This window comes from Hirundo rustica, chromosome Z, assembly GCF_015227805.2.
Source record: "Hirundo rustica isolate bHirRus1 chromosome Z, bHirRus1.pri.v3, whole genome shotgun sequence".
Lineage (NCBI taxonomy): Eukaryota > Metazoa > Chordata > Aves > Passeriformes > Hirundinidae > Hirundo > Hirundo rustica.
The window spans coordinates 58,210,418-58,224,195 of NC_053488.1; the positions used below are offsets into that span (position 1 = coordinate 58,210,418).

The following is a 13,778-nucleotide window of genomic DNA, read 5'->3' on the forward strand; positions in this document are numbered from 1 at the left end:
AGGGAAGCTATACACGCAAAACCTATCTTTTGAAGCTGTGTGGCCTAGCGCGACTCCTGACGCACCGAGCGCACGGAGCGACAAACTCACGTCTGACTCACGGGCCCCGCTCCCGCCCGTCCCCGCCGGCCGCGCCCCGGCACCGCCCCGCCCCGCGCCCTCCCGCGCCCGCGCTGCCCCGGAAGCGCTCCCGCCGCCGCCTGCGGGAACATGGCCGAGTCGCCGGAGGAGGTGGCGGTGCTGGTGCAGCGGGTCGTGAAGGACATCCGCAACGCCTTCCAGCGGAACCCACACATGTGAGTGCGGCCGGGGCCGGGCGGCGCGGAGGCAGCGTTGCCCGCCCTCTGGCCCGTGCGCGCTGCGCGGCCGCCGGCGGGCGGGGTGCAGGTCCCGGCGGGGCCGGCCGGGGCTGGGGCCGGGGCCCAGCCCAAGGTCACTCTGTGAGCAGCCGCGGGGACCGGCCGGGTCTCCTCAGAGCGCGAGAGCCGGCTCCGGGCGGCTGCGGTGGCACCTGTGCCTCGCCGGGGCCGGGCGCCGTGTCCCTGTCCTCGGTGCACTCCTGCCACCGCTGCTTCTCCTGGATTCGCTCCGGTAGCCTGAGCCGCTGGAGAACGGGGCGGCTGTGTCCGCAGCCCGGCGGCCACAGCCGCCCCGCCGGTAAAGCATAGCGAATCATGGAAACCAGCGAGAGCTCTGCAGTCTGGAAGCGATGAATATATTTTAAAGAAAGGTTTCTAAGTGACCTCTCCCTGAACTCGATGTTTGGCAGTATTAAACTCGTCGCACAGTCGGGATGGGGCTGAGCCTTCCCGGCCTGTGGGCCAGCCCTGCCGAGGCCCGCGGGGAGCAGCGGGTTCTGTGTTTACCTGGAGCAGAGCTCTGGCGCTTGTGGGAGCAAAGCTTAGGATTGAAGCCTCCTGAATTGCACCTTTGCACAAACAGCAGTGTGGTGAATGCCACCTCCAAACCCGTGTCTGTTGGTAGAAATGCCAGTGCTTTTCGCTGTTTGTTGTTTTGAGGAAGAGAGAATGACTATGAAAATCACAGTAACTGCTATCTTGTGACAGATTTATCCAGCGATCTGGGGGGCAGATGGTCTGTTTTATTTTTCAATGTTGTTGACCAGCCTTGAAACCCTATTTTAAATGCCTCCCATATTTTTGTTTCCCAGAATATATTTCCCTGGCCTTTAAGACACAAACTAGGGAAGTATTTTTCAACCTATATGCAAGCTCTATGTTGGTTATGGCAAATAAGGAATATGAACTGATGTAGTATCCTGTAAATATAGAAATAATTTGTGAAATTTTTGGAACATGACTGTGATGCCTACTTTGAGGAAAATAAATGTAAAAGCACTAAATAACTTCTAAACTTCAGGAGACAATATCAGAAAATTGGGATACCTTGGGAGAGAAATTGAACTCTACTTTAGACTAGAGATACAAATACCAATGAAAAGCAGCACTCAGTTGGTGCCTCCTTCAGTATTGCGAGCATTTTGCACCTGTCACTTGACTTAAATGCAGGCATTGACTGTTCCGCAGTGAGTTTGGGCAATCTTGTCATATGAGCAGGCACCGCTTCCACCATATGTCCAGGGATGTTATGCACGGTCAGTCACTTCATTTCACAAACAGTAATTCAGCAGTGTCTGCACATGAGTCCTACTGCAGAGGCTTGCTTTGGGTACATGATGGAGCAGACACTTCTGACGTTCTTACGGAGTGTCTCCTGGTAGACTCGCTCTGTTGCGTGGTCCTTTTGTAGATCTGAGGGACGTTCAGAAGAACAAATAGATGGTGCCCTCAATAAATTGTTTTGTGAAATAGGACACCCACCCACCCCCCCGATAAATCTGCATCCCTGGTATTTGGCATTGTGAATTCTGTTGATTCTCAGGAAATGAATGCAACATGATCTTTGAACCACATAAATCATCAAAAATGATACCAAAGTGTTGGAGAAGAGATTGTTACCATATTACAAATCCTGATGCATCTTCGCAAAAACCACGTAGTTACTAGATAAAGCATTTTTTGTATTGCACTGTCGTAGTATATTTCAGTATGCAGTGGGTCCACTTCTCTGGTGATTGTGGTTTCCAGAGTGCATTCTGAAGTGTTTCAGGCTGATTTGCCAGCTTTGTGCAAACTGTACATGTCTCTTATTTGACATGTTCAAAGCAGTATTGTGAAACTTAGCTCACCCAAGTCAGACTTCTTGCATTTGGTAATAAGTGAAGGTGTGGATGTTTGTTTTGTGGATTTTTTCTCTTCTTGCTGTTTACCTTCGGTATACTGTTTGTAATTTCAGCTGGTAGTCTTACAGTAATTCACAGAGTTAATTAGCCAAGCAATGCCTGCTGCATCTTCATTGCTTTTGGAAACTTTGACGTCCCTGTATGCAAGGCTAGGCAAAGTTTGGCTGAGGACTGGGTTTAGCGTTCATGAAAGAAGGGCCCAGCAATGTGTACAAACTTCTGGCTATTAAGTTACTGTTCTGAAAGAAGCAGACTGGAATGTCATTTCAGGTTTAATCTTGCTTCTTGAAGAGCTTGACTTGTGTTAAATGAAGCAGCACAGATAGGGATCTTGGTTTGATAACCATTTCTTGCTTTTAGGGGTGTAGGAGAATGCTTTATTCTTCTCTCTGCTCTCAGCTGACCAGAGAAGCTGAAGGGACCTGAGTGTGTATTTGGAGACAGAACCACATGATTTGCAAGTGTTTTACCTTGAGTTCACCTTACCTGTGTTTTCTGTGGCTTGTGATAAATGTTGTGATATAGGGAAGATCAAATCTGTTTTCTGAATAAGCAAATATGTTCTTAAACAGGCACACTGTGCCACTTTTGATTACCTCAGTAACAGTCTCGGGAGGACACAGTACTAAATCAGCATGCTTGGAGTACCCAGTAAAAAATTTTATTTAAGATAATTGAGTTGAGGCTGAGGAGCTGACACTCGAAGTATATCTGTAAATCTTGTGTTAAGAAGACTTAAGATGGAGAATTTGTTTTCTGAGATCACAAGAAATCTTTTTTGTCCTGTATGAGATCTGAGGATTTCCCTCTTTAGCAACAATTTTTTCCATTTAATGGGAGTTGGTGGAGAAATGATGTGTAATGGAAAGTATAAAATAATGTTGCTTTCTGTCCAAACAAGTGTGAATCTTTGATGAGCTGTGTTTATTTTTAAGAAGCTGTTGAAGCTGCTACTCAGCATGCTAGAAAAACCTGACAAAAAAGTAAAATATGGTATGGCCCATTGAAACTAAACAGCTGTCTCTTCTGCTTTGTTTGCTGGTACAAATGCTCGTGTTTGTTGTTTTAAAGGCTTAAGTTTCTCATACAGAGTTGTCATCTAATTAGACTGGCCTCTGTGTCTCAAATCTTCCCCCTGTTGCTTATGCTGCCTTGCACAGGACAATGAAAAATGGGACATGTGGAAGTGATTATATTCTTCTGTGTGATCTTTAGTTTCAGAGCACCTGGTCATGGCAGGGCACACCTGGGTAGCTTTTGGTCAGTCAGGTGCCTGTACTAGTTAGCAATGTTCTGTTTCTCTTGCTGAAGCAGTTGTTACACTTCTGTCGCATATTTATTACAAAACCATGTGTTGATTCAGCTGAGTTAAACTGCTTGGATGGTAGTCTAAAAACAGAAAAAATGAGGCCTTTATCATTTAGGATCTTTGTGAAAATCAAATAAAACTTTTCAGATTACAGATTTCAGCAAAGACAAGGAAAAAAGATGATGGACTGTTTGGCTGACAAGCGTTGCCAGCATGCTCTGTTGAGAAAAATAATTGTCACAGATTGGAAATAAACTTAATTATATTTTTTTCTTTTAAGAGATGAAATTGGATTAATACCCTGCCCTGAAGCCAGATATAACCGGAGCCCTATTGTCCTGGTAGAAAACAAGCTTGGTGTGGAGAGCTGGTGTGTGAAGTTTCTTTTGCCATATGTCCACAATAAACTTCTTCTCTACAGACAGAGAAAACAGTGGCTGAACAAGGATGGTGAGTTCTGAGTTGGAGAAGTGTATGTTATGTGATTTTTAGTGCACTTTTTTACTTATTATAAAATCATTTAGTTTGGAAAAGAGCTTTAAGATCAGAGTCTATCCATAAACCTGTCACTGCCAAGTCAATGCTAAACTACACTACATTCTTAAGTGTTGTGTTTACATGTCTTGCAAAATACCTCTAGGGATGGTCACTCTGCCACTTCCTGATCAGCCTGTTTCAATTTTGACAGTACTTTCAGTGTGGAAGTTGTTCCTCATATTCAACCTAAACCTCTTCCCGTGCAGCCTGAGATAATTTTCTCTCCTCCTATTATTTGTTACCTGTGAAATGAGATTGACACTCACCAGGCTACAATCTCCTTTCATGTAGTTCTGGAGAACAGTAAGGTCCCCCAAGTTCCCTCTTCTCTAGGCTAAACACCTCTGGCTCCCTCAGCTCCTCTTTATAAGACTTGCGCTCCCGTTGCCTTTTTCTGGGCTCACTCCAGCACCTCGATGTCTTGGTGTACATGGAGATGATCTCTGATGTGATCCTGCTGGCCGCGCTGCTGTGATCCAAGCCAGGATGTCCTTGGCCGTCTTGACCATCTGGGGGCACGTCTGGCTCATATTTAGCTGGTTTTGGCCAGCAACCCAGGTCCTTTTCCACCAAGCATCTTTCCCCCAAACCTGTGGTGTTGCATGACATTGTGACCCAGGGGCAGGACCCATCAGAACCTCATACAAGTGGCCTCAGCTCACTGATACAGCTTATCCAGATCCCCCTGCAGAGCCTTCCTACCCTCCAGCAGATCACTCCCACCTATGGTGGCGTAATCTCCAAACTGACTGAGGGTCCACTCAATGCCTCTGTCTGCATCATTTGTGCTTCCTAATGCCAGTTTAAACTATTCTGGAAGAAATGGTGGTTACTGAGGAGAACAGGCTTTGGATTGTGCATCTTAACTTAAACAGGTTTAGGGTCATTTGAAAATAAAATTTCTTTCTGTCTTGCCCAAACTGGAAAGGTTAGAGACAGACAACTTACTTCAGTGAGTTATTTGAGGAAGTGATGTTAGTTGGTACTGAAGGAATTTTCTCTTGTTTTCCTGAGTCAAAAGGAAAATGTGGTGATGTATATCTACTGTAGGAAATGAGTGCTGTTGGTTTCAGATGTAGAGGTACCAGAAATTATTAGTCCCTACAGCTTGATAATTGTAATGTTTTATTTGTTTCTCATATCTTTGTTTTGTTTTGTTTTTTAGTTTAACTTGCTTGAAAAATTCTTCTGTGTATGTTCTTTAAAAAAATTCAAAATGAAGAATTATGAACAGGTGTGACATAGGAGGTATTTGACTTGCTTATAAGGTGTCCTGTTCAGAGTAAGAATGAAAAAGAATAACTAGTTTATGAAACAAGTTTTTTGTTTATGGTTGCAGTATCTTCTAAATAGCAGTTGGAATAAAGAATTTTCTTATTCTGCGCTTCTCAGTGTCTTATTTCTGGGTGGTTGTGGGTGTTTTTTTTTTGTTTGTTTGTTTGTTTGTTTTTGTTTTCTTTTTTTTTAGAGACTTCTTTCTGGTATCTATTACCTGCTATGGTATTTTTCACATCCCTCAGAAAGAGGGATGTCTGTTCTGTTGAAGAGCATCCTGTGACTACTCACAGAGTTCAGATCTTGAGTATCTCACATGCAACTGGGTTTCAGTTTTAAACTCTTACCATATTTTAATTTTCTTCTGTTTACGTGTAACTAACCTGTCCATAAAGCACTGACTGTGTCCATTTTGCTTCAGAATGTGTGGGATTGTCTTCCCCTCCTGAAGTATACCAAACAGCCACCATTCATTTGCTTGTGTTGATTGCAGCTATAGCAAAGCCAGTCTTCCTGGCTGCTTTATGAAATAGCTAACGTTTTAATGTTTTAAAAAGTGGGATGCTAGCATACATCTGGTGCAGATTCTAGCACCTAGGCATAACTAACATGGTGTACTACTTGGTATTACTATTAGGTAAGTTTTGAGAGTAGGTTTGTGTATATAAGGAGATGATGTCTGGTCAGTAGCGTTTCTCCTTTGATACCTGCTTTTCTCTTCTTTAGTGTTTTATTGCTGTAGTCTGTTTCACTTTAAGTGGATGATGCCAGGTGTGCACTGATGCTTATTAAAGTGTAGTGTACAGCACAGCCTGGTGGTGTTGGTCAGGTCTGTTAAATGTGCACTTGAACTTCTTTTGCCTTTGGAGATTATGTGGAGAAAGAAGATTGAAGTCTTTAGTGGATCTTGGAGTGGGAGCATTCTTGAGTCAGAGAGTGTTGCCTGCTTTTGTCTGCCTGATGGTGGGGTCTAGATTTGCTAAACACGCTTTGATTTGTTAAACACAATTTGATTCCTTATTATAAACATATAATGCGAGCATTTTGGAAAGTGTAGCATGAAATGGCAGACACACCATCACAAGGAGGAGCCTATTCTGGCAACATAGAGTCTTCCAGTGCTAGCTATACATCTTGGGTGGTGTGAGAGTAACAGTGCACCGGCTTGATCCTTAGAATTAATTACCCTTCAAAAGAATAGCTTAAAGAACTTGAAATGTTTTCGTGTGTTGTTGGGTATGACTGACCTATTGATTGTGTTTTATTTTTGTCTGACAGATTTTTTGTGTGTTTGTGTCATTGTGTTTCCCACACTTCTCCTAGGGGGTTGATATCATGTCATTATGTGATTATCCATGAAAAGTATTTTGTGGACTTTATAAATGTTACATTGCCCTTTATTTTTTATTTTTACGTAATTTATTTTCTTGACTGTTTTTTCTCATTACAGACATCTTTAAAAGACTCTCTTCCTAGGGGATTTGTATTGCTAACATAAGGAACTTCCATTTTTTCGTGGTCTTTTTGGTTTATGGTTGGACTTACTAAGACCAGGATATTTTTGATAACAGCCTCCAACCTGCTGCTGCTGGTTTATTCAGTTCTGATAGAAATTGGTGATTGAGACATCATTCCAAATTTGAAATTCAGAATGCAATTACAAAATTCAATAAACAGAGCTTTAATACAGGCAGTATAATTAATGTTAACTGACACATAGTTAAATACAAACTTTAGCATTTAAAGAGTTGAACCTACTGGCACAGGCAGTCTTAGCAACCCCAGTGGTTCTCATTGCAGTGCTTTTGGAGGTTTGAGGTAGGTGTTTGTGATGTGTATTGTTATTACGCTGCAGATCTTCAGCAGGGAGACTTCATTTTAGTCTCAAGTGTTACTGTTAAGTCTAACCATCGAAATTTCCACACAGAGAAAAACTTTTTTCAAGCCAAACTACAAACACTTGAGATTTATGTCACATTTTTGGGTGTCTGAAGACGGCTGAAAGCCATTATCTGTGTACTAGCAGCCTGCTCCAGTCACACCAGTGCAGGTGCTTTGTTGTGATACCATCACACCTGCCAATGCCGCAGGGATGGTGTCCGCAGGCCTCTGCTTCCCTCACAGGTGAAACCTTGCAGACCCCTTCCTCTCAAAATGCAGCTCAGTAAACTCTGTCAGTGAATACTGCAGTAGCGTGGATTTTAGTCTAGTGACTGCAACTTGTTTGGCTTTCTTTTGAAAGTGAACTCCATTCTGCTTTCTCTCTTCGTTTACAAATGTCAATTTCAAATGTGTGAGAAGAGGTTTTATTTGTCCTTTTTCAGCTGGGGAGACTTTAATATGCAAAAGGACATGTTCAGTGTGAGTACCTATAATGCAATAGTTTTCCTGAAACGTATCTAGTAGAAAGTAATTTTAAATTACAAATAAAAGGTGGGTTTTGTTACTGACACAGGAATAGTTGGCAACTACTATCATTGTGTTCCAGATCTGTCATAAGACTTCCTATTAAAAAGTGGCTTAGCGGTTACTAAATTGTGTCATTTCACATCTCTGGCTCAGAATCCACACTTCATGAATCTTCATCTGTTACTTATATCAAAGAACACTGATACGAACGAACTGGGTGTTACATGGAGATTTTCCTTATATCTGCATCTTTCCTTTGATAATATTCAGGATGCAGTGAGCTTCTGTAATGGGAAAATGGACAAAATGCAAACAAATTCTGTTTAATTTGGACTTGATTGGATGCTGTTACAGACCTTTGAGATTTACCAGAACGGTCATGTTAACTGGAAGTCATGGCTAAACAAATTATATTGTTCCAAGGAGACTCTGAAAATGTTTTCTGGGAAGCGTTCAAAAGACTGAAATAAGCTATAATAAACTTTTGCTTGATGTGCATATAACATGTACAGTAGTAGTACCTAATAATTACTAAAACCATTTTTGTAAGTAAAATGGAAAATGTACATGAAACAATCACATCTCACAATTTTAACTATACCTCCATATAAAAATGATGTTTTGGTAAATGTTTCAAACTAATTTTTTTAATGTAAAATTGAAACAGTAGCCACAAAACACTTAGCAGTTGTTTAATTTTATGTAGGTGTTTGATTTTGTGTATGTGAGTAATCCTGGTTATTTGGATTGGAATAGTCAGCTGCATAAAACTAAATGAGTGTTGAAATACTTTGCTGGTTCAGGAATTGAGTAAATCAAGGAATAGTATTTGTACATTCAGGCAGCAAATGTGGAAGAAGCTGTGCACGTATGAGAAATATTTATTCCTTGGCAGCAAAGAGGGGTTTAACTAAAACTTGTGAAAATAGAAAGTTGAGTTCATTCCTTGAGACATTCTTGAAAGCATTACTTATTGCAAAGTCAACAGTACACTAAAGAATTCCACACCCCCTCATCACCCCTCGTGTTATATGGTGGCTTAAGCATGTTTCTCATAAGGAAGAACATAATGGAAAACACAAAATGTCTTTGTTGGACATAAATAATCAAGCAGACACACAGTAATATATGAAGGTATTTCACTTTTAGACCTACTTAATTATTGACTCTTGTTTTAGAAATACATGAAGCCACGTCCCTTTGCGTTTTGAATTAATTTATGTCCTGTTGCTGTTGAATTTCTTCACAGTTCATTTTGCAGTCATATTAACTGCACTAACAAGAGATCTGTTTCCCTGAGATACCATCCTTTTCTTTTTCCTTCAGGTAATGAAGTGCCTCTTATTTGCTGGAAATTACCTGAAGTATGATCTAATAGTATGTTAAACACAGGGTGATTAGGAGAGAATGTAGCGAAATTTAATTGACCTCAAAAGATTGGATAGCCACATTTAGTTTTTATGACATAGTTAAGAATAAGTGTAATACATAAATCTACAGTGTACAGTGCTAACATGCAGGGATGCAAGCAAATGTTTTGTGTTTTGCTTTGGGTTTTTTATTGAATTAGTGTTAAAACTTCAGTCTGAAGTGATTCACATATATTTAAAGTGTTTTCTGTACAGTTCAATAGGGAGTACTTTCGTAATCCTCATTCATAGCTGGGTGTTTAATTTTGTAGCTGCAGGATTTTTATAGTGTGTGTGGTTTTTGTAACCGTATGGTATGTGGCAGCCATCTGCAGCTCAGACTTGTTCTAAAATAGTAGGGTGTTTTTTACTTCTCTGTAGTATTTAAAAATCTTTGGATTTTCTTCAAACAATTCTCTGCTTCTCATATATAGTGTGTGTGTGATTAAAATCACTGAATACTCAAGGATGTTATATAATTATATTTCCTTGCTGAGGGCATACTCATTTTTAGTTCATTATTTTCAATAATGAAAAGGAAGGATATAGTCAATCTTGCTCCCTCTTAAATTAAGCCATCTTTTCTTCTGGAATGAGAGCAATATTTTACAGAGGTACAGTAGCCTGTATCAGAGAGACTTACAGGAATGAGAAGTAGTAAGGGACTGCAGAGATCAGTGCTATGTGCAAATCATTACTAATCTTAATGTCTCTTGTTCCATCATTTTAGAGCTGATAGATATCACATGTACCCTGCTACTGCTGAACCCTGACTTCACCACTGCTTGGAATGTGAGGTATGTTGTCATCAAAAAATGCCATCAAAAGACCTGGGTCTTAAATGAGTCAGCTGAAAGCTTTGTTTCAAGTGTTTGTTAGTGACACAGCAAGAACTTAACAGCTAAGACATGCTGAAGGAACATTAAAAATCTCTTCCTTTCTATATGCTGCAGATAGTTTGAGACTGCCCTTTTTTGGTTTTTGTTGGGTTGAGTGGTTGGTTTTGGGGTTTTTGGTTGGTTGGCTTTTTTATTGTTGTGTTTTGGGTTGTTTTTTTTTTTAATTGCAGGCTTAAGATTACAGTGCTGCATTTGAAGGCAGGTATGCACCACATTTTCAAGGTGTATAATCCCACTGTACTACCATTCCTCTTTCCTCCTGCAGTTCGTGCTCAACTGCTGTCTGCTGTGTGTATTCACTGTTGTCATTTTTAGATCTCCTTGAGTTCTTTTGAGATTCCAGTTTAGTTTTCTGCCACTACCAGTGCAGGCTGTCAAAGTTCAGTAGATACACTGCAAGAGAGGGGGAGAAGGTGTCTACCCTTTATTTCAAACACATTTCTCCTATCCCCTCATGTACCTGTTGGGTTTAGTATGGCTTCATCATTGGTCAAGCTTCAGAACTCGTCCGGGAGTCATAATGGAGGAGGAGTAGGATTTTAACTCCTTGCTCTTTGGGAGGTGCAGAAACAACAATTCCTTGCAACTTTGTAATCTTAAGACTGTTCTGTAAATTTCAGAGTTGGAGAAATATTCTCTTTCTGTTGCATAGGTAAGACTGGAGACAGTGTTAAAACTATGGTTTCAGAAGGGCTGGAGGGCTATGAAAGGAAATAGGAAAACTATGATAGCCCCTAGGAATCCATTGACAGAAAATAGGACTTCTGTACTTATGGTGCACTATTGCAGGTGGTGCATTAACAAAATGACTTAGAAAGATGATGGCTACATCTAGTTGTCAGCCCCAGTTATGGCAAATTCAGCTTTTTCTTTTTTCTTCTTTCCCTGCTTACGTAGTTCTGAAGGATTCTGCTATGTTCTGTATCTTTCTATCTCGGGTCTAAAAAAGCGGGATGAATGTGATAGCAAAGGGTTTACTGTCATGAAAATGTATAGTTTGAGTAGCTTTGAAGTGATAAAATGGAATTAGGAGCTTATATAAGTACTAGAGCTGTTTCAGTAATCTCATCTTCTGGTACTTATAATTGAGTTTTGGTTTATGTTTTGTGGAATTTTTTTATTGCACATGCATTCATCCTTATCAGTCTGGCGCTTTTTTTTTTTTTTTTTTTTTTTTTTTTTTTTTTTTTTTTTTTTTTTTTTTTTTTTAAATGTCCGACAGCTGAAAGAGTTAGCTTTTATGCTCATGAGAAGAGTAGTTCAAAGTTGTAAGTGGAATTAAAAATGCTAAGGAATATGGATGAGGATTGTTTTCTCTTTTATGATGTCTGTGATTTACCAAAAGACACAAATTACTACAGAAGTTGGCCTTACTCACCAAATTGTTGACCAGTGATCTACCAGTCAGTCTGTGCTAAGCTCTGTTTAGCACCCAGAGAAATCTTGTTACACAAGCCAGTCAGTATCTGTGGAGGTTACCAGCGAGCCCACTCTAGCAAAGGATCTGCTTTGCTGAATCTGACCCTGCATTGTTCTAGGCCTCAGCTGGGAGCTTGCTCTTTTGAAGTGGAGACACTTTAGTTATGTTGACACATATTTCAGCTTCTCAGTGATTATCAGTCAAGCTAGCCAGATGTGTGCCATAATCAGTCACAGGGGACTGACTGATTGTGTTCTGTACAGATGCTGATGATAAAGCTGAGGTAGTCCGAGCTGAGAACTAATTGTATGATTCTTGCACTCTGCTTGCAGAACGTGATGGGTATCTTGTGGGATGATTGGTTCTTGTTGCTCAGGCAGTGTTTGTCATGCTAGGTTCATCCTGCATTCTCCATACACAAATTCGCTGCTTTATTTTTAGGGGGGAAAAAAGCATCATAGACTCTTAGGTATGTTCTAGTTGTTTACTGAATAGCAGCCCTGCACACAGTGCCTTTCTGGTAATTTATTGACTCTTTGATTGTAGGCTGGGATAATTCCTTTTTCATACGTTGAATTCTGCTGAGGGCTTCAGAGATAGTGGTTGACTCCGTAGCACTGAACTTGAAGACAGAGGAAGAGGGAGAGAAAAGGAAATCCCTTCCTAGGAAAGGACATAGGATTTGGCAGAGCCAAGTCAGAAGACTAAAATGGTGTTGTGGAAGACAAATGAGCATTTCAGCTCAGCTGACAATCATAGCAAGTAATATCTGATTAATGAAGCACAGGAGAACACAGAACTTCAAACATGTTTTCTAGGCTAGCTAGGAATGGATGTTCTGCCTTGACTTCCTTGACTTTGTAGCTGTTCTGAACAGTTGTAATGTGCCTACTATATACGTATGTTGTTTATTTATTTATTTAAATTAGAAGTGACTGGAAAGTTACAGAAGGGCAGGGACTATAACCTAAACCGTGAGACCTGAGAAAGAGGTAATTATATGGCAGAGGAAGACGTGGTAAAGAATAGGTGTGCCACTTCCTAGGAACTGAGAGAGAAAACCCTATTATACTGAATGGGATAAGAGGTATCTCCAGTTGTTAATCCTAAATTCAGTTATCCTGTGTTTTTAGAAGTTGAAAAGTCTTGCAAGTTAAACTGACAGAAATTTTTATGTAAGCAATTGTAAGGGAATTTTCATAAATGCCTTTGTTCTTCGTGTTGTACTTCCTGGCATGTACAATTGATGAAAAGACATTAGGTAGTGTGACACTGAGAAGTCACATTTAGCTTTCAGATATGAATAACTTCAATGTGTTAGCATAAGGCGAGTCAAAATTACTCCAGATTATCTTTTATGGGAGCTATAATCCTTAAGGCTGAAACATTATCTATGATCCACATGGCAAGCAAGTGAGCTTGAGATTACATTTCAAGCTGGATGTTAGCTGAAAGAGCTTAGAAGAGGTTTATGTGAGAGTGTGGTACTTCAGTCATACTAGTGCTTGCGGTCCTTTGTCAGTGGGAGAATCTCTCGTTTGAAAATAGTTACAGCTAAAACCAGCTTTTCTACTACAGCAGTGAAGGTGGATCTTGTCTGTACTGTTCCTCAACTTTGCAAAAGGGGAAGTTTACTTTAAGAGTGTGTAAGTGTGAAGCTGTTTACTTACAGTGAATGTTTTAATGTAGAAAGAGCAATTTCTTCACTGAAAGTTAAGGTTTTGGGAGGTAGATGGCCTGGTAATCTAAATCTTTGTTAAACATGTTCCTGTATTTGTTTTAAGTATCAGACTGATCTAGGCCGTATTTTCGTTCTGTGTGCGTGGTAAGTCATTTCTACTAAAATGGCACCTTTTGCATTGCAGCAATGAGGCAGCTGTTCCACCTGCTCCAGTGCTGACCCTGAATCTTTTGTCTGCTTTCCAAATTTCAGCGCACTGGCACAGAATGTTCTGGTCACTCTGCCACTTCTGATACATCTGAACTGTTAAAAACCAGCTAGAAGTATCCATTCTGAAGCCTGCTGGAACTTGGTTGCAGTAAAAACAAATGTCCCAGTAGCTATCAGAAGCAAAACTTCCATAGGGATTTATATATTTCTCTACTCTGCTTCAATTTTAAATAATATTTGCTCACTATTAATGTTGCAACCATTAGCTTCTGACTATGGTTTTGAGTTTCAATTACAGCAACACAAAACCAAAATACCAGATGGAGTCAGTTTACTACTAAAAATTACCAAGTCAGACAGAAAATA

At 40.5% G+C, this 13,778-nt stretch overlaps 1 protein-coding gene across 2 annotated transcripts in view; it reads left to right on the forward strand.

Moving 5' to 3' along the window:
* The first annotated feature begins 205 nt into the window (after positions 1-205).
* Positions 206-13,778, forward strand: part of PTAR1 (protein prenyltransferase alpha subunit repeat containing 1) — a 34,884-nt gene continuing 21,311 nt past the window's right edge. For both annotated transcript variants that reach the window (XM_040089815.2, XM_040089816.2), the window contains exons 1-3: positions 206-296; positions 3,853-4,022; positions 9,933-9,999. In XM_040089815.2, the coding sequence (XP_039945749.1) occupies positions 211-296; positions 3,853-4,022; positions 9,933-9,999 (323 nt within the window). In that variant the 5' untranslated portion in view covers positions 206-210. The remainder of the gene's footprint in view (positions 297-3,852; positions 4,023-9,932; positions 10,000-13,778) is intronic.